Source organism: Lethenteron reissneri, chromosome 25 (genome assembly GCF_015708825.2).
Source record: "Lethenteron reissneri isolate LAM-NWPU_2019-01 chromosome 25, ASM1570882v1, whole genome shotgun sequence".
Taxonomy (NCBI): Eukaryota; Metazoa; Chordata; class Hyperoartia; order Petromyzontiformes; family Petromyzontidae; genus Lethenteron; species Lethenteron reissneri.
The window spans coordinates 10,509,145-10,535,395 of NC_083803.1; the positions used below are offsets into that span (position 1 = coordinate 10,509,145).

A 26,251-nucleotide genomic window follows, 5' to 3' on the forward strand; every position below is an offset into this window, starting at 1 on the left:
GAAGAGAGGAATTTTTACTTAACTTTCGTGACTGCAGGAATTTATTTTCTTTGGTTCTTTAGGTGAAATCACGTAGGTAGAAAAATTATTATAATAAATAATGTGAATAAAATAATTTAAACTAAGCAACATGTCTCGGACCGTGTTCGTGGGCATAAGGCAGATTTGAAACACGGTACGACCAATACTTCTGCCGTGGCTGATCATTATTTTAATGTAGCTGGCTCACATGAAATTTAGTTCTCTAAGACGATGGTACTTTTAAAGCCGACTGGCTATCAACAAAAAATCATTCATGAAGGCATCCATATATACAGACACAGACACAATTTCAACCGAGAGGATGGTTATAAGCTCAAAAATCATTGGAAAGATGTCATCACAACCCCTTTGGGTCATGACTTGATTTGTATATTCTTGTCAACCTCCACCATCAGCAGTGTGGGTGTGTGGAGCGAGGTGCAATGCTTTGATTGGTGTAGACCTCCTGCCGGTATCGGGGTTTTCTCCAACAATAACATTAGCTGCCCCGCCCATCTCTAAACCTTTATTAACAGTTTGCCTTTAGAGGCTAAACCCCCTTTTCCTGATGACAACCACTTGTGTGATCGAAACGTCGTGGTTTTTTTCTTTCTTTTATTTGTATTACTGAAAGAACCAGAATAAGTCTACATTATCGACTGCCAGTATGCTCACTCAGGTTAAGAACCAGGCTACAGTCTGCATTATTGACTGTCAGTACACTCACCAAGGTTCAGAACCAGGCTACAGTCCACATAGATTGCCAGTACACTCACTCCGATTAAGAACCAGGCTACAGTCTACATTAGTGTTTTTTTCCAGTTTTTTTATTTACATTTTATAATTTTATTCACTTTATTTTTTATTATAATTTTTCTATCTACGTGACTTTACCGAAGGAACCAAAGAATAGGGAAGAGAGGACTTTTGTAATGAATAATACATTCGGATACATGGAAACGGTCAGTTCAAGACAGATCAGAAGAGGAAGGCCTTATCTTGAAATTGAAAAGGGAAATAGAATCGGCCATTTAGACTGCCAGAGAGATTAAAACAGTCAAGTAGGCTGTAACAACCTATTAAAATGAACTTCACATACACTGGGGTAATTTTATATTCACTTGTTGTTTTCCATGTCTAGAAGATACTGATGACATTTCTAACGCATATGAATGGTTGTTTTTTTCCAGATTAAGATTTGGCTGCATCTGCCTGCAGTCATGCAACATATTATTCCATTTCGGACTTTCGTAATAAGGTATGCGCGAGGATGCGAGCTATTTAAATATATTACCGTTTAATTGTAAATGGTAGTTGTGGAGTCGGTTAAAAGATTTGAAATAAATATGCACGAATTTGTGTTTTGTCTAAGAAGTTTAAATAAGTATTGCGAGAAAGAGAGAAAAGAATGTGAAAGATAATTGTTTCCGTTCATTTGTCCCGCTCGCAGGTACCTGTGCAGGCTGTCGGACCAGGAGCTGAGGCAGAGCGCCGCGCGGAACATGGCGGACCTCATGTGGAGTGCGGTGAAGGAGCCACTGGACTCGGCACTGGGGTTTGACCGCGAGAGTCTCGACTTGGCGTTCAAGTACTTCACCTCGCCCACACTCACCATGCGGCTCGCTGGCCTCAGCCAAATCACGGTGAGCAAAATAAAAATAATAAAAAAGACAAATTCACACCAGTGCACTGTATAAGGTCTGTCAGTCAGAGAAAATGTTCTTCGTTAGCATTTAGTGAGCAACTAAAGCATTAAGGGCAGCTTGGCACATTGCGGGTGGTGTGGGCAGCATCATGTATGCTTGGCTGCCAGTTTCTCAAGTGTACCCACATAATTCCAGGTTTCCATTTGTATGCTTGGTCGACCTGTGGAAGACCATCGCCTGTTTTGGATTTTAATTACTATTGTTGTACATCACGGCTAGTAATCGATTCTGGGTCACTGGAGTTAGGGCACATTACATTATCACAGCACAATCAACTGTATGATGTGCTCGTTGGCCTTGTTCGATATTCCTGGACCAGCCTTTGACCTCATTCTCTGTAAGTGATCTTAGGGCTAATTAATATGGTGAGATGAGATGGGTGGCTGTGCTACCGAGAGCGATTAAATGTAACTGCAGCAATCCTAGGGCAGTAATTTTCTTGCCCCTTGGTTACATGTGCTGCCCTTGGCACAACCGTGAAACTTAAAATACTGTAACAAACAGTATGGACAGATTAATGTTCTTACATTATTACAGACGTGTGATGCTCATGCTTATTTTCCCCTCCGCAGAACCAATTGCACACATTCAATGAAGTTTGTAACAACGAGTCCCTCGTCTCCGATGCAGAAACGTAAGTCTATCTGTGGCCTTGTGTAAGGGTCTCTATGGCTGTGGGGGAGCAGTAGTGCAGCAGTAGTTCAGCGGTTAGCGCACTGTGGTATGAACCCGGGGACCCGAGTTTGATTCCCGTTAACTGTTAACACCAGTGACAATTATCTCAACCAGTCATGGGCCTCCTCGAGATCGACTCTGCCTCAAATGAGTACCTGGTGTGGTGTGTAAACATCACCACGAGGGAGACAAAGGCGGTCGGGTATGGTGCTTGACCACCTTCCCCCTCATGTGCCGTGCTGGCCCTAATAGGTGCTTGCTATCAGCACTTGCCCCAACAGTCTGTTCATGCTATACGAGGGTTATTTGACTTTGTGTGAGTGCATTATGCCTGACTGGGCCATACCTATATATTTAGTGTCTGCGTTATTCATATTTGTTTTAAAACCCATTATTTTTAAACCTACAATTGTGTATGCAGTGGATGGGTTATGAATATGTGATCCCTGTAACCCGTGCAAGGAATTGCTGAGATGTTTTTTGTTTAAACCTTGTTTAAAATAACTTAAACATTTAAGTTATATTTCCAAGAAACATATTGTAATTTAAATTTTCTTTTGCTGAATGTTATTCCACTTAAAAAATGCCTTTGTAAATTTTTCATCATCTTATCATTTATCCTTGGTATGTGGTAAAAGTACTGAAATATCTTTGGCAAAGTACCCTGAACTTAAAGTTCTGCTTTATCATGTGATTAAAATGAAAGCTTGCAATAATTGTCATGTCCTACAGAACCATTGCAAAGGAACTGGCTGACTGGTTAACTAACCACAACATTGTTGAGCACATCTTTGGACCAAATTTGCACATTGAGGTGAGAATACAATTATTGATACTTCAACACATAATCATTCTCATTCGGAGATAATTAACTTTTCTTTATTTCTGATGGTAGATATTTGGAATTAAAATAAGGACCATGTAAGATGTATGAGATACACATTTAAATATGCCGACATGTAATTTATTGGGTCATTTTACACAATTTTTAAAAAATGTTACAGTATTATTTTAGCCTCTTTATTGGTTTTTGTTCATTGTAGAGTTTCTATTTTTAAACAGGCTGTGAAAATGAACTTAAAAATATTTTACTTTTTTAAAATACCTGCTTTATCTCTTTGCAGTAACATATCTCTTCGTATAAGCTCGTCTCAACAGTGCCACTCAATTGCAATTATGAAACGATAACCTTTCAATGGTTACAAACTTACCCCTGAACCTGGTCCAGTTACCGATCACTAAGTGCAGTGGCACCATGTCTTTCGTTAAACAAAGAACCACCAAGATAAAGCTTATTTCTTTTGGCAAGTTTGATTTTCTGTCTGAAACAGGGGCAAGGAGCGTTAACAATGCTGGCAGATTTTGAATTCAGAGTTAATGAAGGCGGCAGATGGCTCAGCTGGAGAGCTCAAGTGTGCCGCTTGGCCGCCCTTTAAACGCTGCGATCAGGAACCCTGACGCGCCGTTCGGTTGGGAACACCCAGTGGCTGAGAGCCAAGTCCGGCCGTCTGCAAACACAACGCCTTGTCTCTCCCCAGATCCTGAAACAGTGCCAGGTCATCCTCAATTTCTTGGCGGCCGAGGGCAGGCTGAACACACCGCACATAGACTGTATATGGATGGCCGCTCAGGTAATTCATACCGGTCGGTGTTGAATGGTAATGTGTGTGTGTGGTATAATTAAAGTTCGCAAGGACCTGCTTCACTTCTTGTTAGTCATTTGTCTGAAGGCTATTGGCTTAAACATTGCATAAAGTAGCTGATGAAAAAGTGGACAGTTGAAGATTAGCTTTTATCCTAGACACATCTTTTAAATGTCTTCATCATAATCACCAGTCCTTTACTTCAAATCGGTTGAGAACTAATTGAGACTAATGTCTCTTTTTCGGAAAACCTGCCTCAAAAAGCCATACATTTGATTAAAGGGTCAAAAAACGTCATACATGTGTAGAGGAGTAATGGATGACATTACATAAACTGGCGTAAGCCCCTACATGAAGTTTTGTCTTCGCGTGCATCTTCACTACACAACACATGGTTGGAATACCAAGCAATACAGAAACAACTTACGTGAATATGAAACATTAAGTCGTAATTGCAATTCAGAAAACAATAAATAAAGCACTTATATTGTCCATGAAATTACTCCAATGAGTGTTTTATTCTCTGCCATTAATCATAATCAGAATGTTTATTAATGGATTGGCACTGGAAACTGTTTAAGATTATGAATGTTCCGAGTACAATGCAAGCATGTGAGTGTTTGCGTGTTTGTCTGTACGTGGGGTTTTCTCCCGCATGCAGCTCAAGCACTGCAGTCGCTACATCCACGACTTGTTCCCGTCGCTCATCAAGCACCTGGACCCTGTGCCCCTCCGTCACCTGCTCGGGCTCGTGTCGGCCCTGCACCCCAGCGCGCACACTGAGCAGGTGGGCCCGTGATTGGAGACCTCTTCCAATCATCATCACCAGTCGCTCGCCATGATGTATCCACGGCTGGATGAAACCTTTCCCAAATGCGCCACCATCCCTCCTGGTTATGCTATGTTTTTTTTAAATGGAGAAATTAATGCATTATTAGCAGATGTTCACGGTTGGAATCCACCTGCCACCCTTTGTATTACTGGGGGTGTATCAACCGTATATGTACACATCGTCTGCTTCGAAGTGGACGTTAATGCTTCGAAGTGGACGTTAAACATTCGCATTGTGTGCCGGCACATCATGGTTCCAAATTTGAAAACATTTCTGCAAATTACTCAGTTGGAATATACATGTCAACCATCGCCCTCTCCTGAAAATGTGCACGACCCTTCTGAAAAGGTTACGAGATTTTCCTGGGTATGCAAGCATAATGATAGTAATAATTAGTGTGCCACAGTTGCGAGATTAACTCTCTTGCCTGGTATACAGGAGGTCGTGGGTTCGATGCCGACTCTTGAGGCCTGTATATTTGGAGTTTGCATGTTCTCCCTGTGGTCGCTAGGATTTTTCTCCGGGTCCTCCGTTTTTTCCTCTACATTTAAAAATATGCGTTTAGAGTATTTGGCTGCTATACATTTTCACATGATAAACCACGTTGTTGAGCTATCATTTGTGGCCGGGTCACTTGTTAAAAAGAGCTATATAGCCCAGTTGGTCTTTCCTGGTAAAATTAAAAAAAAGTTTAGTTTAACCATTACATACCTAGTAATCACAGATGTTTGGAGCTGTGGTGTCTTTGGGATCTCCAACTCCATGAGGCCCCAGACACAGAGGGCATGGTTTTCTGGTGGTAACATACAAGTGTGTTTTGACACGTACTTGGGGTGGATGTTTACATAACAGAATGACTGCTTCATTAGAGTGGTAACTGTTACTGTTTGACTTGGACAGTTGTCTAAACCTTCCTGTCCCATTGTGATGTTGGTTGCAGAACTCAATCTGCACAAATGCACTGCAGATGTGCTGATGTGCCAGCTTATATCAGCCAGCTCTGATTTAATGTTTCTGTTTTGTCCACATTTTTGCTCTTTTTGGTTTCTTAAAAGCAGATTTCCCTTTTTATTCCTTTTCTCAGCTGTCTTTTCTCACTGAGCACAAAATATGTTGTCTTAATGGTTCTCCCCACGACAATCATCCTTGCAATGACAGGTTAGCCTGATAATTCAAGAGGCTATAACTGCCTTTTTGCATATTTAATGGTAATTCATATTTCATAAACAGTGCGAAAACTTGTGTTCTCTCCCTCACTCTCCAGACGCTGTATTTGGCATCAATGCTGATAAAAGCCCTCTGGAACAATGCTCTTGCAGCCAAATCTCAGCTCTCCAAGCAGAGTTCCTTTGCATCGCTACTGAACACTAGCCTACCCCTCGGTGCTAAGAAAGGTAAACAAATGCTGCACAAATGAAAATGACCACTTTTCCTTGAACGCTTTGTGGACACGGTGACAAAAATATGTATTGCTACTCTTATACAATGAATTGGACAAACATCAGAAAAGCTGCATCCTCTAATGTATATGTTTTCATTCAGCTTCATACATTACATTTATTAAGCTTTCCAAAAAAGGCGCGTTTTAATTTTGAGTGGTGCTGACAAATTCTGCCTTAATTTGGAGCACTGACAGCCATCTACTGTGGTTGCATATCAGGTGAGTGTCGACAGTAACAATCTGTGCGTGTGCGTTCGCGTGTCACAATGAGCAGCGGGAGTGGGCAGCCCAGAGAGCAGCGACAACAGCGACACACAGCCAAGTGGCGGCAGTGACGTGGAGATGGAGGAGGAGCCCTCTGTGCACCGGCCCAAGCGGCAGCCACAGCCACAGCAGCAGCCCCAGCTGTCGGACTCTGAGGTGCTCATTGCACTCCCACTGCCTATATATTATCGTGCTTGAATTAACCTCTTTCCTGAGTTTCTGCAGTACGGCCCATCGTGGACTATTCAGTAGCAACTCTTTAATTTCTCTTTGTCTGTGTGGTTTTCACAGCAGTTTTTCTGCAGATTAGTTGTCTACGAGCATTGACTAAACAAATAGCTACACCTCTGTTTCATCATACCGCATATGTGTCTTTTGGGTAACGTTTGAGATGGCTTGAATACTGGGCAATGTTCATGTCCTCAGTGTATCCGTATTCAGCTTTGCGTTTTTGTAGATGAGTGCAGTTGCTGAATTTTTTTTATATTTTGCTCAAATTTATTAAACTCCATTGAAGGTTCACCCTTGGGCCTATGAATTTAACAGTAGTGCTGTGCCAAAACATTAATTGCATGCTGAATACCGACATGTGCTACAGGAGTCTGTGCAGGGCAGTTCAGACGAGACGGCGAACAGCCGCGAGGATGGGGGCAGCAGCAGTGGCCGGAGCGAGGACTCGAGCCCAGGCGACGCCGACGCCAACAGCAGCAGCAGCAGTAGTGGTAGCGAAGGCCCCAGCAGCTGCTCGCTGGGCAGTCGCACGCCCATGGACGACAACACGGAGGACGGGGAGGAAGCTGGAAGGAGGGCGGCGGCGGCAGCGGCAGCTGCAGCTCGCCAAGCCAAAGGAGGAGACGCTGCTAGCTCCGTGCTCCTACAGGGCCGCGGCAATAAGACTGAGACAGCGTCGGCACTTCACGATCTCCGCGAGCGGCTGGGACAGTGCTCAGCAGACCGGCTCGGCCAGCCTTGCCAAGTGGATAGGATGCCTCACTGCCACTCAGAGGCTCTCTCCTCGCAGGGGCCAATGGAACGACAGAGCCAGTCGGATGTTGAGAAGCTGGGGCAGTGCCCCTCAGAGCTGGGCTTGAAGACAGTGAACGTTGGTGCCGGGTTTGGCCCAGAGCCTGCGGAGAGGAGGCCGAGGTCGCTGACGGACGATCGCGAGACAACGGTTCCCACTGTTGCGGCGGTGGCCGCGGCAGTTGTAGCGGCAGCGGCAGCAGCGGGGGGCACCGGGGTTGTGCAGGCAGTGGCGGGTGCGGAAGTTGGGTGTGAACCGCAAGTATCGTGCGGAGGCGCCCACGCGGGGACGGCAGCCGGGCTGCTGGGAGAGGGGATGAACGCAGAGATCTTCGACTGCCGGGGATTTATCGCACAGCAGAGGCACCATCATCACCACCACCATCACCACCACCACCATGACGACGGGTAAATGGCACATTATTATCAATCTTTGAGCCAAAGATAACCAACATTTTCCATTTGCACCATTGTTGAGTTTATAAAAAAAGTTTTTCTTTAAACTTTCTTTTAACAGCTCATGATATTTTAAATGTATAGGTTTTCACAGCCAATATGATTTATGATAGCTTTTTGGTCATGCCTTATAATGAATGATCTGGCCAAAATTGTCTCGTTAAGGTCCTCCAACCGACATCGCCAAACAAATTACATTGTCTCGTGTACAAGTGTTTAACGTGCAAAATATTATTGTTCTAACTTATCGGTTAGTAAATAATTCTCACAACCAAATTCAGCAACTTTTCGACTTTTCATTTGAAACTACATCATGCATCATAATGACAAGAATAAAAAAAAGTCAGACGAAGTGTGTCACTTAACCGGTCTTCTTAAATAGGTGGAATGACTTCACAGGAACAACTAATCTGATATTAACCGTTACAAATTTATTCAATCTGATTTTATTCTAATATGTGGGCCAATAATTAACATATGCATTGTTCATTGTAACTGTTCTTTAGTATACTTGCTTGTAGTTAATAATCGTACTATTATGTCGGTAAACACTAATGCTATCCCGACCTCATCAGCTCTGCAGGGTTGCTAAGTGCTTGGATGGGTAACTTATCATGCACGAGCAGGTTGTCCATAGGTCTGGGAGGCTCCATGGTGGGCAGTAGATAGCAATTCATAAAATATGTTGTTCTGTACTCGAATGCTTCAATGACTTTGCTTCCCTATGGACCCGCATTGCGTGGGGAGGACCACATCCAGCAGTGGATAGAGTAAGGGGCTCTACACATACCCATTTGCTGGAAGGTGCTGCGCACACCTTGTACCGCATAGGGATGGTTGCCACTGCGGTTTACTCATCCAGTTTTCCGCAGGGCTTCAAAATGGATGAGATACGACGTAAAGCTCTTTGAGATGCAGTTACTTAAGTACCATATAAATGCAAATATTTCAATTCTTTTTAAACACAAATGTGAGATTGGGTGAGACAAGTAGGACGAGCCAAGTGGGTTAAACACAATGAGATTGTGAATCTCTCCGCCCGTGCTGCAGACCACTGGACGAGGACATGCTCAGCGCAGACGACGTGAGCTGCAGTAGCTCGCAGGTGAGCGCCAAGTCGGAGAAGAACATGGCCGACTTCGATGGGGAGGAGTCTGGCTCGGGATGCGAGGAGGAAGAGGAAGAAGAGGAGGAGGAAGAGGAGGAGGAAGAACTGGCTCGCATCAACTCGCACGTCGAGCTCACATCACACTTGCAGCCCCCGCGTCTACCCAACCTCGCGTCGCTCTACAGGGGTCACATGCCACAGGGTGAGAGCATCATGCGGAGCTTACGCCCTCCTCTGCTCGTTGGCCGTGTGACAGTGCATCGAGTCGTCTGTGAAAATCACTTCTCTGGCTCATGATGCATGCATTGAATTGCGTGCATGTGCGAATGAGTTATGGAATTACTGTCATGCCGTCATTAAGAAGAAAGTAAAATCTGGATACTTTGGACAATTGGCCTTCATTTGAAAATAATATGCAATTTTAACTTGGAAAAACGAAGAAACAATACAAACGAGATTGTAAAAAATTCATAGATTTTTTTAATTGTATGATGGCCCTGAATCCTGGCAATCGCTGGGGAAGAGGAATGTTGGGGGAGGAGATGGGGGATGGTTGGATGAGGCTGCCCATTGCTGTATGCAGCCAGTTGATAACCAGCACTGCCACCAGCATGTACACATGGCCTCAGAAGTCTTCCTGTTACCCATGCATCGGGAGAAATAATGTCTTGACACTCAACGTGTTGGTAGGCATAAGACAACCTTTGTATTGCTTTAATGCTATGCTAACATTTTACCCTTTATAAATGTAATATTGTGTTTATTTATGGTGGTGTGGCATCGAATCACTCTGACAATTTCTCAAAGGATTGTGTTTTCTTAAATTTTACATGACCTATGAGCCTAAAATATGTGTCAAATCTCAGAAGCTAAGCATGTTTGAGCCCGAATAGTGCGTGGATGAGTGACCACCATGCACAAACAGGATGTCTTAGGCCTGTGGGGCTAAGTGACGTGCAGTCGAAGGCAGTGCAGCGAAATCCATTGTTGCTCTGTACTTTTTTTTGCTTCCGCCATCTATGCTTCCCGGTACAAAATCCCCCCACGAGCCACTCTGCATGGGGGAGCCGTAACCCAGTAGTAAATGATCAAAACGGCTGTACAGGTACAAATATGCAGGCTTTTCTAAACTAGGGCTGAATTGTGTCGCGGTCTGGTCCGTGTTGTGTCGGTACCGTACAGCCGGGGCCATGCACAAACACCAGGGTGGCGGTGGCACGGTGGCCGACATCAACCTCGACAACGTGTGCCGCACGGGCAGCACCCTGCTGTGGGACCTGGTGCAGGACGAAAACGCTGTAAGCTCATATCACGAACTTCGGTCCCATCCCTTTTGAAAATGTGCCTTTTTTTCACTTTTACAAACAATACTCCAGTTGTACCATGAGTCACGTCATGAGGTGAAGAAATGTAAATTCTGAGCACTCTGCGTGAGCAGTGCAATGTCACCACATGTTATGGATATCGTAGGTCACTTGCTGTGATCCCATCAAGCGTATGTATTTATGTTGAACTTCTTTCGCACCGGATTCAGCCAACCATGCTAATTCGAGGTGTGGGACTTATTAGACGCACAAAGGTTTCACTTTCCCATGTGTCCTGATTACGAGATAGTTGTCACATGGCAGTCAAGACTTAAAAAATTGTAATTGCCAAAATATGACCACATTGTCACAATTTAATACACAAGTAAACGTTTCATGATGGGTTTTCTTTTATGCAGTCATTGGTAACCCTGTGTGGGAACCATCAGCTCGGTACACTTGAGAACCCAACTTGTGCACGGGTGGCTGCATGAATTTGAACCCTGGAACTCCCAGTGGAACCAGATTCCGTGCTCAGATCCATTATACACCTCGCTACCTCGCTGTTGCCCCTTGTATCTCATAATGTATGCTTCCTCCCCGAAGTCTTCACTTCTTATTTAACTTCATTATTTGCCGATTGAATTTTTCATAATTTGTCTTGATTTCCTTTTCATCATATAATGATCTCCACAAATCTATTTGTTTCCATTATAATTACTTAGGTGTACAGTTTCCCTGTAGTTCATTCAATAAATGCTTTTACACATTTTTATGTCAAGCATGCCCAATGTATCTTCATTAAATGCCATAAATCTGTTATTGATTTAATCTTCTCTCTCATCCCCTATGTTATTCTTAATGGCCTTTGTGTAAAGTGACTGCTTCTTCATTACAGGTTCATCTGGCAGAAGGGCTCATCGCAGAGGCAGAGAAGCTCTTGTGCGCGCTTGTGTGCTGGTTCACTGACCGGCAGATTCGCATGAAGTTCATCGAGGGCTGCCTGGAGAACCTTGCCAACAACAGGTGACAAATGCCGGAATTCTCACCTTCCAAACATTGTTAGGTTGTAAAGGTGTGTAGCCCTGAAATAGCTGTCGTATGCGACTGCTGGCAGAAGAGCCTCCACTAGAGGGGATATGGTAGCCCCTCTGGGAGGGTATTAGGCCTACGATTCCATGCTGGGCAAACATCTTTGAATAGGTGGAACTGCCCACACTTTAACCCACCACTTACGAACTGCCGATTGACTAACTGTGGTGTACCCATTGATACTGCTGGCTGGACAGATGCAGCGGGGTTTAAGAAACCTGAATAGTTTTTTCAACTGCGGCATCATTAGATCGAATTGAAATGGCTACCTTTGTATTGCAGGTCCAATCTGCTCCCCGATGATTAGCAAAAGAGCCTAAATCCACGGCCTTCGCCAGAAAACCCTTAACTTTAAATCCATCTTATGTATTCTGAGGAAATGTAATCTGATCATGCGCGCAGTCACGCTGTGGTGATTTATTTGTTTTCAGTTAGGTTGCACAGCCCTTTGTTGTTCCAGCTTCGTGATGAAATGTATCCGCGTGGAACTTGTTGTCCCCTGACTGTAACTCGTCTGACGATCTCTCCAAGCCCACGGGCAACGGTCGACACTGCCGCGCTTGCTCATCGTGAGTGTGTGTGTCCATCCTCTGCAGGTCTGTGGTCGTGTCGCTGCGTCTCCTGCCCAAGCTGTTTGGAACGTTCCAGCAGTACGGTAGCAGCTACGACACCCATTGGATCACAATGTACGTTCACTTTAATTTGTCTTCGATCTTCTTTATCTGTTTTTAAGGGGCTGTTGTGTTTTACGTGTGCGCTAACTTGCTGACCCGCCCTGACTGGACATCTGTGATAAAGAGCTTCATATCTCATTGGATTATTCTTGTTTAAATAAAGATTCTGATTCTGATAATACGTTATGTATGATGGTATGTATGTATGTTGAACTTCTTTCACACATACGTAGCCAACCGTGATAATAGGAGGTGCGGTAAAAATGTGTAATACAATGTGTATATAATTAAATCTCATGGTAGTGCAGCTTATAAGATACATGGAGACGATGATTGCATGCAGTCTGTTTATTCACAGGAGCCTTGCCACTCTGGCAGAGTCTATTTCACTAAAAGGTATAAACTATCCCCAGACAATTTTTGTGTTGAATTTATAATTAATTTAATACAGTTTCTTTCTTGTGGGCCATTAAAAGAATACAAAGGAGAATTTGAATTTATAGAGATGAGCCAGCTGGAACAAATATCCTTTTTCTCATTCCAATTTTTTTAACTCTTGAAGTTGTGCCCATGTGTCCTCAAGAATACTAATGTGTTTTCCTTTGGCCTTCTGCCTGACTTAGCTGTTGCTCACGGTCTACTTGTAGCCACATTTGCTCATTGCCGGTTGCTGGCTTGATTGCTCAATTGGTTCTCAAATCTGAAGGGCTATGTTTGATTTAGAATAAAGTGACACTCATGACCAACTGAAGTTCCATGAACTTGTCCAGCCAGGTTGAACCTGCTGTGTAGGATCATTGCTTTTGTGCGTATTTAATCATAAACTGCTCTGGCACTGATTGCTGTGGTTTGTTTGCCGGTCAGGTGGGCCGAGAAGGAGCTGCACATGATGAAGCTCTTTTTTGACAACGTGATGGAGTACATTCAAGCCGTACAGGAGGACAGGCACCACCACACTCTGTACGACCTCAAAAACTCTTTATCGTTTGTGTGTCAATATGCATTTTCTCTGTGTGATTATTTGTGGATGAAAATCATGTTGTTCAGTTCATTGCTGTGGACTTAAGAATAATGAGTTATGTGTCTTTGGCAGAGAGAGCTTAAGCTACTTTTTACAGCCCTTTATCAGTCCACTGCTGGATGAAGACCTCCCCACACCCTGTTGATCATGGGAGCTGTTTGACTTTTGTTAAAGTGCGGGATCCAGGACTGGTTCAGATGTCACTTGCCACCAAAGTCAGCAGCTGTCGCCAGGACTTGGGTTCACCGGGTTCATAGCACAGCATGCTAACCATTGCGCCACCACTCCATCTAATAATATTTTCTACCTATAAGATCTTACCTGTGTCAACAATAGGATTTTGTCACTAATGCACATTAACCATCTGTCCTTCACTGCAGATATAGCCACGGCACCGAGGTTCAAGTTCGGTTGCAGTTTCTCACTTGTGTCTTCTCCACACTGGGATCTCCAGACAACTTCAGTAAGTTATTCTCGAGATATCTTCAGTCTTATCTTCGTAAATAAAACCTGACCTTTCAAAGAGATGTGCAGCTGATTGCTAGCAATGTAACATTGGAGATACAATTAAGTGGCATGTCATATTTGGACTCTTGGATGCAAACAATATTTAAGCTTGAACATTTACCTTGAATAGAATAAATCTTCTGTTTGACAGCACTACAGTATTTACACTCATTCTTAATGTATCCATCAACCATCTATACGGAATTAGTGTGTGCAAATGTGAATCGTAGCAAGTGGCTCTTGCGCAAGCACATCTAGTAGTGCGTGCATGTGTGTGCAGGGCTGAGTCTGGAGCAAGTGGACATCCTGTGGAACTGTCTGGTTACTGACCTCGAGTGCTCAGATGACGCCCTCCACTGGTTCCTGAACCAGGTGCGCAGCAAGGATCAGCACGCCATGGGCATCGAGACCTACAAGCACATCTTCCTGGAGAAGGTGGGTGGTCTGGTGTCAACTGGGCTCCGCTGGCCTGTGTGTGCCCTCGGTTGGGATTTTGTATGGGTCTCTATATGCGTCTGACATGCGTGGGGGAAAAAGGTGGCAGAGATGTTTTTGCTTTTGATTTTTATCAACAGCTGCTTTAAGGTGCCATTGTGGTAATTTCAAGGTATCGGAAATAATAAATTACTCTATAAATGTTTTAATTGGTTTAAAGTAAATATGGCAAATTAGAAAAATTGGTTTGATTTTCATTTATTTCAAGACCTGACAAAGTAAAAAGGTGCCACCACATAATCTGGATAATGGGCCATCAAAAATAAGTATTTCTGTGATGCCATCTTCCAGTGGCCATTCTGTAACGTGCACTGCCCTCTAAGTTCCAAATGCACATATCGCATCGAAAGATGCTTCTCGCACAATTGACATGTAGATAACATTACGATAAGCTACATAATTAAGATAAATTATGAGTTATCTGAACTAGTCATGGATTCCCCCCCCCCCCATCTTAACCCACCCACACAGACCAGCGTGGTGAATTATGGTCAAATAACCCTTTTGTGACGAGCATGGGGAAGGCTTCATCCAGCAATGATTTGAAAAAAAGGCTGTGCTTTTTTTGTTGTTTTCATTACGACTTCGCTACATTGCCCATAATAAAGATTTAAGTTTTTTTGGGTTAGATCGCGTACATATAATTGTGTCGTTAAACCCGCCACCGCCCGACACAGCCAATTAGTAAGGTTTGTTATGTTAACCAAATGTGCCAATTTTACATGTAGGCTTTCGTGACCAATATCATTATAAATACAATATCATATTGATTGGCACATTGAAAATGTGCCAAATAGTTACTACTTCAGCAAACCGGTGTGTTGGAGAGTAAACCCACAACGTTTACAATTCAAGTATGACGTTTCACTGGTGATTACAACCAGCTTCATCAGGTGATAGCCAGAATTGTGAAGACATCCTCCTGTTTCTGTTTTAAATAGGGGAATAAAGGTGATGTCATCACTGTGGGCCTATCAGGTGCAAAGACCAGAGGAGAGGCTAATTATAGTCATATAAGTTATAATGGATTATGTTAATCATAGAAAATGCATTACCTATTATTGGTTAGGTTATTCACGGTTAATCAACATACATACATGATGTTGATATAAGAGTATGCAGAGAATATACAGTACCTATTATCGACTGCTCAAAGTTAATTGCCACGTTTTGTTTAGGTCACAAACTTGACTAATTGGTTGTCGAGTAGTGGCGGGCTTAACGACACATTTATGTTTACACGATGTAACCCATATACACCTTTCGTGGATATTTTGGTCGCGAAAGCCTATATGTTTAGCTACATTGCATTTGTGAACAACGTGAAGCAAGGTGCACGTTAAGTGATGGGTCTCCGCGATCTGTATATGTCATCACAGGACTGACTGAAAATCTTTCTTGTGTGTGCTGCTCCCTATCCCAGATGCCGCAGCTGAAGCCGGAGACGATCAGCATGACGGGGCTCAACCTCTTCCAGCAACTTTGCAACCTGGCACGTCTCGCGAGCAGCGCCTACGACGGCTCCTCCTCCACCGAGGTGCCTCCCTTGGTTTGTTTACAGTGGGGATGGTGTTAATTGATTGATCAAAGAACAACTCATAATTATTAGCATACTCCCGCTGAACCTGTTCAAGCTATGGGACCAAAAACACTACGGTAATGCCATCTTGCCAGGTGGCAATAGGGCCTGTAGCTCTGAGGGGAGGCCAGGAGATGGTTATGCCGAGTGTGACCCCCTTGTTGTATGTGGGCTTGTTTGCTTTTAATACCTTAGTTTCCTCCCATATCCCAAACTTGTTACTGTAATTGGCCAAACATTTCAATATAGGATCGTTCTAAAAAATATATCTTAAAGACTTGTTGAACATTTCCTGGTAAAGAATTGGCATTTTGTTATTGATGTATGTGAGGTAGTCGGGTAGGAGAAATATAACCAGTCTTGTTTCCTGTGCTGTGTTGGGACAAGAGTTACTCATGCTGCTTTTACAAGGGTACATGTGCTTATGGTTTTGGTATCCACTAGCTTGTTAAAGAGCACAATATATAACATGTCCTTGGAAAAAAGTATTTACAATGTCTCTTGAGTTTTTTTAAACCAGCATTTCCCATGCTGTGTCCATGTAGTATTGAAATGTAATAATCTCTCGTGTGCATGTTAAATCCAAATAGTCATGTACTAGTGTTGAAATGAAAGTGAATGCATGAATTATAGAGATAATTTGTATTGTTTGCCGTTGCTGGGCCTGCATAAATGCTTATGTGGGATATTCAATTTTAACACCATTCTGCCGTTTCTCACAGCCGTGTGGGATGGACCAACTTTGGGGGATCGCACTGCGAGCGCAGAAGGTGGATGTGAGCCGTGCAGCCGTGCAGTATATCAACTCCTACTACATCAATGGTAAAGCAGCAACCCCTGCCACTTCAGTGTCCCCCACGTGATTTCTAATCACACTGAGAACTCGTTTGTTTTTGTCATTGATTTGTTTCGGCTGAGCTGGTGAGAGGATGCATTAAGAATATTGGCCAGCAGACGTCGAGAGCTACAGTGTATCGATACTGCACACTGGCCTGTTGGACATGAAATCGTTATTTCAGTACTGCAACTCGTTAAAAAAACTCATGAAAATGCCCAGAAAGAGCAACTTGTATTTCTTCTGATAGCTCATTAGTCACAGCTAATTATTGGTGTGGCACCCATGGCTCCTCTTGTGTTTCCATGGCCAGGTTGGAACGTGCTGTTGTTTGTGCTTGTGCGACACTTGTATGTTTTTTTAGGAAAGAGTGGTCTGGAGCGGGAGCAAGAGTTCATCAACCGCTGCATGGAGAGCCTCACGGAGGCCTCCAACAGCCTGGCCCTGGACCCCCGTTCCAGCCTCATGGTCATCGAGCGAGGCCTCTTGCTACTCAAGACCCACCTGGAAGCCTTCAAGCGGAGGTAAGCCCTGCCTGCTGTGTGTGGCATAGTAGGTACACTAAGTAAATGCAGAATGGCTTGAAATACTGCCACCCACTCCAATGACGTTAATTGGGATTGTTTCGTTTATTGAACAGATGCAGATATTTTTTTGTTCTAGAAGTACACATTCAAATGTATATTAATCCATTCCAGGCTTCACATATTCAGCTGAACAATAGAGCACGTAAATTTGGAATTCTAAATAAAGTGTGTGCTTATCTCAATCTTGTTGATTAAACTGACTAGCACTCATTTTAATAATACAGACAGTAATTCAGAAAAAAATACGCAGCAGCCTGCAAAGGCTGAATTAACACAGTTGGATTTGAGCCATGGTTAATTATGTGTCTACAGCTGGTGTCAGATGCAGGCCTTGGCTTTGGCAGAGCATGCGTGTAGTCGTTAAGTACCATCCTGTCCTCGTGCTGGGCGAGAGGACGCCTCGGTGGTTTCTGTGCCAGGTGGTTGTAGCCATGTCCGTGTCGTCTCCTCCTCACCCGCTGAACCCCCAACACAACAGGTTTGCGTACCACTTGCGGCAGTGGCAAATAGAGGGACACGGCATCAGCAGCCATCAGAAAGCACTGAGCGACAAGCAGTCCATGCCCATCCGCATTGTGTGTCAGCCAGCCGGCCTGCCCGACAAGGTAAGAAGAATTTGCAGCGGGTTCTGAATGGTTTGGGAGTTTTCTTCTTTTCTGCCCCCCCCCCTCACCCAAAAGATATTGCTATACTTTTATAATATTCATCATCATTATTGGTCATCCTTTGCACTGGTAAAGGAAGACCTCCTCAACTCGTTGCCAGACCTCACGGTTCCGTGATGTTGCAAGCAATCAATTACCAGCACATGAGGTGATGTCGTTGCTCCATCTTCACAGTGGTCACTCTCTTCGGTCTCAACTGGACAAAGCCCACTTATTTTCCTTAAGAGTCATTATGATGTCTCTTAATAATTTAATTTATCATCCGTATGTTCCTTTCTTTGACTATCAGAGTTATTCCAAGCTATTTGTGCACTTTTCAGCTTAAGTTATATTGTTATATCGATGTCCATGTTTATAATGGTCTATTGCTTTTTATGATAGGGTTTTGTTTTCCTGATGCACTCCATCATATTCTCATTTACTTCTTTATTTTATCTATTTTTCCTCATTCACCTTCCAAGTTTTGCCCGAGGTATTCATTCTATGCTATGTTTCCACTTGTATCCTCAAACAAATATCTTAATTTGCTTGAGCAAACTTCTCCCTGACTTTTTTTATCGTTTATCTCGAGCCTAACATTGCAACTTTGTTCATGACATAAATTGTTCACATTAATATTTAAAATCGTAGTTTTTTGTTTATTTTATTTGTATTGATTTTAACCTATCTATGTGACTTTACCGAAAGATCCAAAGATTATGAATTCCTGCAGTCATGAAAGCTTTAAGCCAAGAGTTATAGGCTTATAATAGTCAAAGTAATCCATTAATTTTACTTGAAGTCCTTTGTATCCCTCCCCCCTGGGATGTTTTTCCATTTCTTCTTTGAATATTTGTATGTTTTTATTTTAGTTTAATTTGTCCAACCTTGATTTTTTTTGTGATCTGTAAATAATTTAAAGACATTTGCTTTGAAGTTACTTATTTAACATGATGTGTAGCAATCGTAGACCGTAACCTTAACAATGATGAAGCCACTGGAGTCTTGATTCTTGTGAATGTATATTTTCATCTCACGGACTCATTGGATTATGTTTGTGTATGCGTGGTCGATGGCAAACAGCATCTGTGCAAAACAACTTTGAAGCAATAGAGCTTTCGGTACAAATAATGTGAATCAAAGGAAATGAAATTTTTCTTTTCCTCTTTTACGCTATTCTAGCCGAGTGTCTTCGTACACGAAACAATAAAGTTCTGGCAACCAATCCGCCTTGTGCAGCTGACTTCCTTCAGAGGGGGCCTGTTATTGTGCTTCTACTGGCAGTGTTCTATCTGCAATTAAATCCGTTAATCCTTTCTGTGAGACCTCACTAGCTTTGTCTGCTGGCTCCACTTTCGCCAGTGAAGCAAGGGTGGTTTACTCGTTTCCCCTTGGCGATCACCGTATCACTGAGCCACCTGGCCACTCGCCCTCTTCACAGATGACCATCGAGATGTTCCCGACGGACCAAGTGGCGGACCTGCGTGCCGAGGTCACGCATTGGTACGAGAGCCTGCTCAAGGAGCAGATGAGCCAGCAGGCGCAGGTGCAGGAGTTTGGCTCTTCGGGACGCCACGGCGACTACCACGGTGAGGCTCAGCTCGGCAAGTCACGCACACCACCTCCAGCAAGTGCTCGGGCAATTGAAAACTCTGGCACACAAGCCACATGTTGGTTGGCATCACTGGGAAAGATGTGTTGTGTTATTGTGTTCTGTGTGTGGAACATTAGCATATGCCTGCTCAGAGCATTTAATAAAATATAATACGTATGAGAGACATGTACAATGAGAGACACGTTTGACTGTTATTTAAACCACTTTCTCTAACTTGGTGTGCAGGCGGACTGATGGGGCCTGTGCGAATGATCTCGTCTGGACACGAGCTCACGACAGACTATGATGAAAAAACACTCCACGTCCTTGGCTTCAAGGACATGCAGGTGCAGTGGCGAACAGGAAGATCGTTAGTTTAACACAGGCTATTGCGACCAATATCATCCATCATAAAGGGATTTATTTTGGGTTAGATTGTGTAAATATAAATGTGTAATTAAGCCACCACCACCCGACACAGGAAAATAGTATGGTTTGTCACGTAAACAAAACGTGCCAATTAATTACTACTTCAGCGCACCTGTGTTTTCAAGAGTAAACCCACAACATTTACAATTTTTGAGAACGATGTTTCACTAGTGATTATAACCCGCTTCATCAGGCGATTTACCAGAAAAGGAAGATTGTGTGGTGAATGTTTAAGGCGCTCAGTAAAACCCACTCATCTATTTCCTTCCTAGATTGAGTCAATATGTACATTACTTGCTAATGCGGCTTCATATGCATTATCTACCTCATTTCAGATGTTTATAGCTAATTGTCTCTTGAAATATAGATCGGTATTTTTATTTATTTAAGAATTGTATATATATCCTGGCTGAAGGTTACTGAAACCTACGTGGTTACATGTGTCCCATATGTTGTCTCCGGGCATGTGGTTGGTTGTAAATCTTCTCCGAGTTACCGTGCGATCACCTTCCTGCCTTGTCAAGGCCTCTTAGCCTCGTGTCTCTTCACCACAGATGGTGTTTGTGTCCCTGGGAGCACCTCGGCGGGAGAGGAAGGGCGACGGCTTGCAGCTGCCCGCCTCGTGCCTGCCGCCTCCTCAGAAGGAGAATATTCCTATGATCCTCCTGCTGCAGGAACAGCCGCTCACCGCCCTCTTTGATCTGCTCGAGATGCTGGCGTCTCTGCGACCCTCCGCGGCAGATCAGGAAGTCTGCGTTGGTGGTGGCAGCAGTGGCGATTCGTCATCGTGTTCAACGGCATCAGTCGTGGCCTCTGTGGAGGCTCTGTTGCGACAGTCAAACGGAGAGGCATGCGCCAACAAGCTCGCCATGTCCTTCCACCCAACCAGCGGCGAGCAGAGCGCTCAGGAAGCCCAAGTGTGTACCACTCACGTGCTTTGTGAATATACTGTTAATTGATGTCGTGCAAATTATTAATATATATACACTGTTTACACATTTGTTACTTGTACCTCTCTTAAGATTGTACTCTGTACTCTTTGGTTCTTTCGGTAAAGTCACGTAGGTAGAAAAATAATAATAGATCCCGACGTTTCGATCGCCACACAAGCGACCGTCTTCAGGTGGGAGACGGTTTCTTGTGTGGCGATCGAAACATCGTGATCTTTTATTTTTCTACCTACGTGACTTTACCGAAAGAACCAAAAAGTATGGATTCCTGCAGTCACGAAAGCTTCAAATCAAGATTGATTGTACTCTGGTTTCATATGATTCTGCAGGTCTCTTTGTTCTTCTTGTTAATGCTGATTAGGTATTTCACGATACATTGAAATTGATTCGTATGCTCCAGACAAAAGCATTGAATCGTACATGTGATAATGATTGATTTTATGCAAATCATAATTTTGCATTTAGGCTAATGGAGTAAACAGAACAGTCCATGTGAGTCTAAACAAACAATACAAATTACACGATATAAAACAATATAAAAAATAATTTTTCTAGAATAAAATCGAAATCTTGAATAATTGAGAATCCATTGAATCGCTTAGGGGTCAATGTTTACATGCCTAATGTTAATTTACTTGGTAAATCCCTTGCTATTTCCCAAACATAAGTGCGACGGTCACAACACGGGCCTTATTTGTGCAGGACCTGAAGCTCCATGCGGAGCACCTGTCACGCCGAGTGTGGGAGCTGCTCATGCTGCTTCCTACCTGTCCCAGCATGCTGCAGGCGTTCCAGAACATTTCCAACGAGGAGGTACTCGCACCCGCGCAGAATGATTCCGCATTCTTGAGCTGGCGCGAAACGAACTGCGAGCTCTTGTTTAAACAGTGGCGCTGCTGCCCCCAATGTGCAAAGTGACATTGTGCTGTCATTCCGTCCGTCGCCTGTGTGTGCAGGCCAGCGCGGATGTGCGGTGGAAGGACCTGCTGCGATTGAGGAGCCCCCACAAGCTGCTCTATGCCCTGGAGATCATCGAGGCCCTTAGCAAGCCAAGCCGTCGAATACGAACAGTTTCTTCGGTCAGCCTATAGCCCACAGTGCAATACTGTACTTATACGATTGTCTTTGTATTCCTGATGAATGTTAAATCACGCACAACTATTTGGCAGTGTACGCTATAGTGTGATTGACGATAATGTACTGGATTTTAGGGGTTGGTAGGCAACATGTTGTTGAACCTCTGTGTTACCTGCGTTGTGTATTCTAGGGCAGTTACAGTGACCTGTACCCTGACTCTGACGACTCCACCGACAGCCACATGGAGAATAGCAAGAGCAGCTGGACCAGCAAGGTGCCTCTCATTGCCACTGCTCATATATATTGTAAACAAAATACTCGTAGTAGAATTCTAGATGTTGAATCTGTATCTGGTGTATACTGCATGCTTTTGGGTTCCGATTAAAGTGAGTTACTTTTTTTCTGTCCGAACAGTTCATAGCATCGGGTGGGCTTGAACTCCTGTTGGAAATGTTGCTCTCTGGGACACTGGAGCCCAAGGAAGCCGAGCCGTGGAGTGTGGTGAGCACCGTCCCGTCCCCTCGCTCCTTTCTTGCAAAGCCATCCACTCATTGTCATCTCTACCATGCTAGTGGCACTCCCGACCATCTCACTTACACATACATATTTCTCAGTTACTCGCACGTGTGCAACAGCGTGGTCACCGTGCATTCCTATCACTGCATTATGGGAAATTTGGTAATTGAAGTACAATGGAGGATATCTCTGACAGGTGTTATTACTGCTTTCAAACTAAGTTTGAAAGCATTAGCTCTGGCCATCCATCCAGCCATTACAGATGGATGGATAACTCTCGTAAAGATGATCCAATATGAATTACATTTTTGCATAACTATTGTATTGCTATTAGGGACTTGCCATAATGAAAACCAGCCAAATCGATCAAATAGTTGCCCAAAACTTGGAGAGACCAAATCACAGCACATGGACTATTTGCAAATACACAGGCAGCGCATTTTGTTTTGACACTACGCATTGCGGGCTTCCACCCTGCTCATTGCCAAACCAAAGCATGTTGGATAGCAATCGCATAATCCATCCACGTGCTTTATTTTTTCCTAACTTGTTTATTTAATCCGTCTTCCTTTCTTGAACTGTGCTTGGCCGACCGGCACTTGGTGGGGTGAATGCAGTGGCAACTGGACTGCCTGGCATGCCTGCTGAAGCTGGTTTGCCAGTTCGCCGTGGAGCCGGTGGACTTTGACGTGGCATACGTGGATGTGTTCGCCTGGTCACCCGCCTCGGAGGCACCACGCAAGCGTGCCTGGGCCGGGAAACCCCGCAAGAGCTCGGGCGAGCACGGCAAGGGCACCCACGTTATCCCGCGGCTCACCGAGGTGTGCCAGCTTCCTTCCTCCAGTGCACGGGCTTCATAGTTTTTTCATGTCGAAGGGGTTCAGGGCCGTGGCCATGTAGCATGTTATCATAATTGTGGAGTGGTGAAATCAAAGGTGTATGTGGCAGTCATGTAATAGTAATGTAATATTATTGTACAGCTTTTTGTTTATTAATTGCTGGTGAGTGCAGGTTGGTGGAGAATGTAATATTATTATTGGATTTTAAATATGAATGGCTTGCTATTATTGACAGCTTGCTTTATATTTAGGCAAAATGTACGTGTTGTTGGATTTAACATTGTGTTCTTTGGCCGTAATGCATTGTGTCGATGTTGCTGTCGATAACGAATAAAAAAAATTCTAAAATTTTGAAACTTTTATTTCACTTGTATGGCCTAAAGAAATGCAGCACGAGTCAACAGAGAACGATGCTTAACAAACGCTGGGTTATGTCTCTGCGTTTGTGTTAGACCTTCCTAAACCTCGTGAATGGAACCGACCTCCTGAAGCACCTCATGACTGTGGCGTATACATATGACAATCTGCCTCAAAGGTAACCGGTTATTATATAGTTTGGCTGTGCCTGCACTCATCGCAGGCACACACTACAATCATTGTTCATTTAATCATGTAACGTGTACATACCGCACATTGTACATCAGATATAAATTGATTAATGTTGAAGATGACTTATTGGCTCTGAGATATTTGTATGATTTCCTTCCAGGATGCTGAAGGCACAGTCTGATTACAAGTCCAGGCATGAAGGTGATTATTCAAGATTAAAATGGAAACTTGTCTCGTTACCTGCCAAGTGATTTTAAACTGTCGTTAGATAATTATTATACTCTTAACTGTCGGTGCTTTGTAAATATTAATACACATGTAGTCGTCATGTCAAATTATAATGAAATACCCCAAATTTCGCACATGTTTTGCATGTGCCACATCTGTTGATAGATGGTGTTGAAACCCTTGTTGCACACATTGCTGTTATTGAGCAAATGTTTAGAGGCCAAGAGCGCTCTTAAATTGGTTGCAGAGCTTGTAGCAGCTGCCTGTCCCGTCTGCGCAGTCAACTTGCATTAATATTTCCCTCGTACGAAAATGGAGATACATTTAATCCAGTCGTGTAAGCTCGAGAATAGAGGATGTACATTTGTAAACTACTGGAAACAAAACATACTTCACACAAGAAGAGGGGTGGGGGGTAATTCGGCCAGTGAAACGCACACATCGGTTGTTCACCCACGGTGTTTATACAGTGGCTGGAAGCGTGGTGATGTCGTGCCTGTGCCGTCTGCAGTGACTCACTACGCCATGTGGCTGCTGGTCAGCTGGTCGAGCGGCTGTCCCGCCGTTAAGGAGAGCCTGGCGGAGAACGGCACGCTGCAGGACTGGCTCTGCAAGCTCACGCTGCTAGCGCCAGAGGTTCGTTTCGTTAACGACAGCGACAGCTGTCGCGGCTATTTTTACATTATTTTTTACACACCCCCCCCCTCTCTTATATTATGATTAAGTACATGTGCGATTTTGTCATTGGTCACCTTATCTACCCATCAGCACGTGAGACATGTGAGACTCACTTGCTGCAAAGGATTGCAGGAGATATTGTTACATTTACTTGACATTTTCTCGCGTCTTGTGTGAGGACTAATCTATACATTAAGAATGCATTCATTTGCAGTACTTGGAAATGGAAGATATTCGTTTTTGGCATTCCATTTTTCTATTTAACAGGTGAGAGCACATTAAAACTATGAGTCTCTTTGTAAGTGACAAACAAATTTTACATGGAGAGGGGAGCAGTCGAACTTCCAAGAACTATAAACAAGCACTGGTTAGGTAAGGGGAGGTGGTGGAAGAGACCCCTCTGTGCTGAGTTCCAACCACACCGACCTTGCTGACTTATAATGTCACAATACATAACAAGGTGAATTTGAAAGCGAACATCTGTGTTGGCATTATACGTTGCCAAAGTATTGTAAACAAAACAAATAGAATGTGCGCCTCTATACATCGTGTCGTGAAATTTTATCCACCAACAATGACGGCATGAAACACTCGGCTTTAACAGCGCCGGACTGTCTGTTGAATGCGTCGATGTCTGCATGGAGACACATTCTCCCTACGTCTCTGCCAAGCAAGATGTGTGTCGCCATTAGCTGACAGCTGCTGGGGCCCACACATTTGCGCGTCCACGCCATGTGTTTTTTAAGTCCACCAATTCGGAGGCTGCCATTAAATATTTCTTGTGGTGTACATTTAATGATCAAGCATCTGGCGGGTTTGGTTGCGCTGTGGGCATATTCGGCTAACCTCTTGCACCTTTCCCTTCAGTTTACATTTCATTTACAATGCTGTTCCACGGTAAAAGGTTAAACAATACAGCAATAATGTTTATGTTATTTTCTGTAGGTATGGTACACTCTTGTAAGTAATGCACTTCAATTTCTGTGTGTGTGTCTGATTGAAAACTGGAGTGCTCATTAAGCATACAGAATCCTAAGTAGGTTGTTGCCCATTGACGAGCGACGTGACGCGGTAAACAAGCTCCATTCATCAGCACGTGCACTGCAGGCGAACCGCACAGCAGCTGGGAGTAACAGATGGCAGGGGCCTGATACGGCAGGTTGTAATTGTAGCACAGATGGTAGACGTTTGCGGTGCTGGGCACGGTTTTAATCTTTCTTCCCCAGTGGCTGCCATCCAAAAGACGAGGTTGGGGATGGCTGTGCTTGCAGGGGTGTGTGTGATAGTCTGCGCTTGTTAATTGGCTTTTGAATGCGTAACGAATAGGATGTCTAGCAAAGGGAAATGGAATTATGCGTGGAGTTGGGGGGCTCAAAGGTAAATAACCCCTGTAAAACATGGATTAGTGCTCTGCAAGTTACCACCATAGCTTTAATGTAGGCGTTGCTGCATATTTATTGGGAATTTCGTTTAGTGCATGTGAC

The 26,251-nt window shown here is 43.8% G+C and overlaps 1 protein-coding gene across 3 annotated transcripts in view; it reads left to right on the forward strand.

Annotated features, from left to right (window-relative positions):
- USP34 (ubiquitin specific peptidase 34) overlaps positions 1 to 26,251 on the forward strand; it is a 79,853-nt gene that overhangs the window by 15,993 nt on the left and 37,609 nt on the right. For 2 of the 3 annotated variants that reach the window (XM_061559254.1, XM_061559256.1), the window contains exons 7-37: positions 1,212 to 1,279; positions 1,472 to 1,664; positions 2,300 to 2,361; positions 3,135 to 3,216; positions 3,941 to 4,033; positions 4,707 to 4,832; positions 6,142 to 6,271; positions 6,593 to 6,738; positions 7,181 to 8,013; positions 9,112 to 9,371; positions 10,352 to 10,467; positions 11,372 to 11,499; positions 12,162 to 12,251; positions 13,104 to 13,199; positions 13,641 to 13,723; positions 14,048 to 14,202; positions 15,686 to 15,799; positions 16,564 to 16,663; positions 17,041 to 17,200; positions 17,742 to 17,868; positions 19,349 to 19,511; positions 19,748 to 19,848; positions 20,485 to 20,847; positions 21,583 to 21,693; positions 21,837 to 21,959; positions 22,148 to 22,231; positions 22,372 to 22,458; positions 23,091 to 23,294; positions 23,765 to 23,847; positions 24,022 to 24,062; positions 24,601 to 24,725. In XM_061559254.1, coding sequence (XP_061415238.1) covers positions 1,212 to 1,279; positions 1,472 to 1,664; positions 2,300 to 2,361; positions 3,135 to 3,216; positions 3,941 to 4,033; positions 4,707 to 4,832; positions 6,142 to 6,271; positions 6,593 to 6,738; positions 7,181 to 8,013; positions 9,112 to 9,371; positions 10,352 to 10,467; positions 11,372 to 11,499; positions 12,162 to 12,251; positions 13,104 to 13,199; positions 13,641 to 13,723; positions 14,048 to 14,202; positions 15,686 to 15,799; positions 16,564 to 16,663; positions 17,041 to 17,200; positions 17,742 to 17,868; positions 19,349 to 19,511; positions 19,748 to 19,848; positions 20,485 to 20,847; positions 21,583 to 21,693; positions 21,837 to 21,959; positions 22,148 to 22,231; positions 22,372 to 22,458; positions 23,091 to 23,294; positions 23,765 to 23,847; positions 24,022 to 24,062; positions 24,601 to 24,725 — 4,647 coding nt within the window. The remainder of the gene's footprint in view (positions 1 to 1,211; positions 1,280 to 1,471; positions 1,665 to 2,299; positions 2,362 to 3,134; positions 3,217 to 3,940; positions 4,034 to 4,706; positions 4,833 to 6,141; positions 6,272 to 6,592; positions 6,739 to 7,180; positions 8,014 to 9,111; positions 9,372 to 10,351; positions 10,468 to 11,371; positions 11,500 to 12,161; positions 12,252 to 13,103; positions 13,200 to 13,640; positions 13,724 to 14,047; positions 14,203 to 15,685; positions 15,800 to 16,563; positions 16,664 to 17,040; positions 17,201 to 17,741; positions 17,869 to 19,348; positions 19,512 to 19,747; positions 19,849 to 20,484; positions 20,848 to 21,582; positions 21,694 to 21,836; positions 21,960 to 22,147; positions 22,232 to 22,371; positions 22,459 to 23,090; positions 23,295 to 23,764; positions 23,848 to 24,021; positions 24,063 to 24,600; positions 24,726 to 26,251) is intronic. The other variant, XM_061559257.1, reaches the window with a different exon arrangement.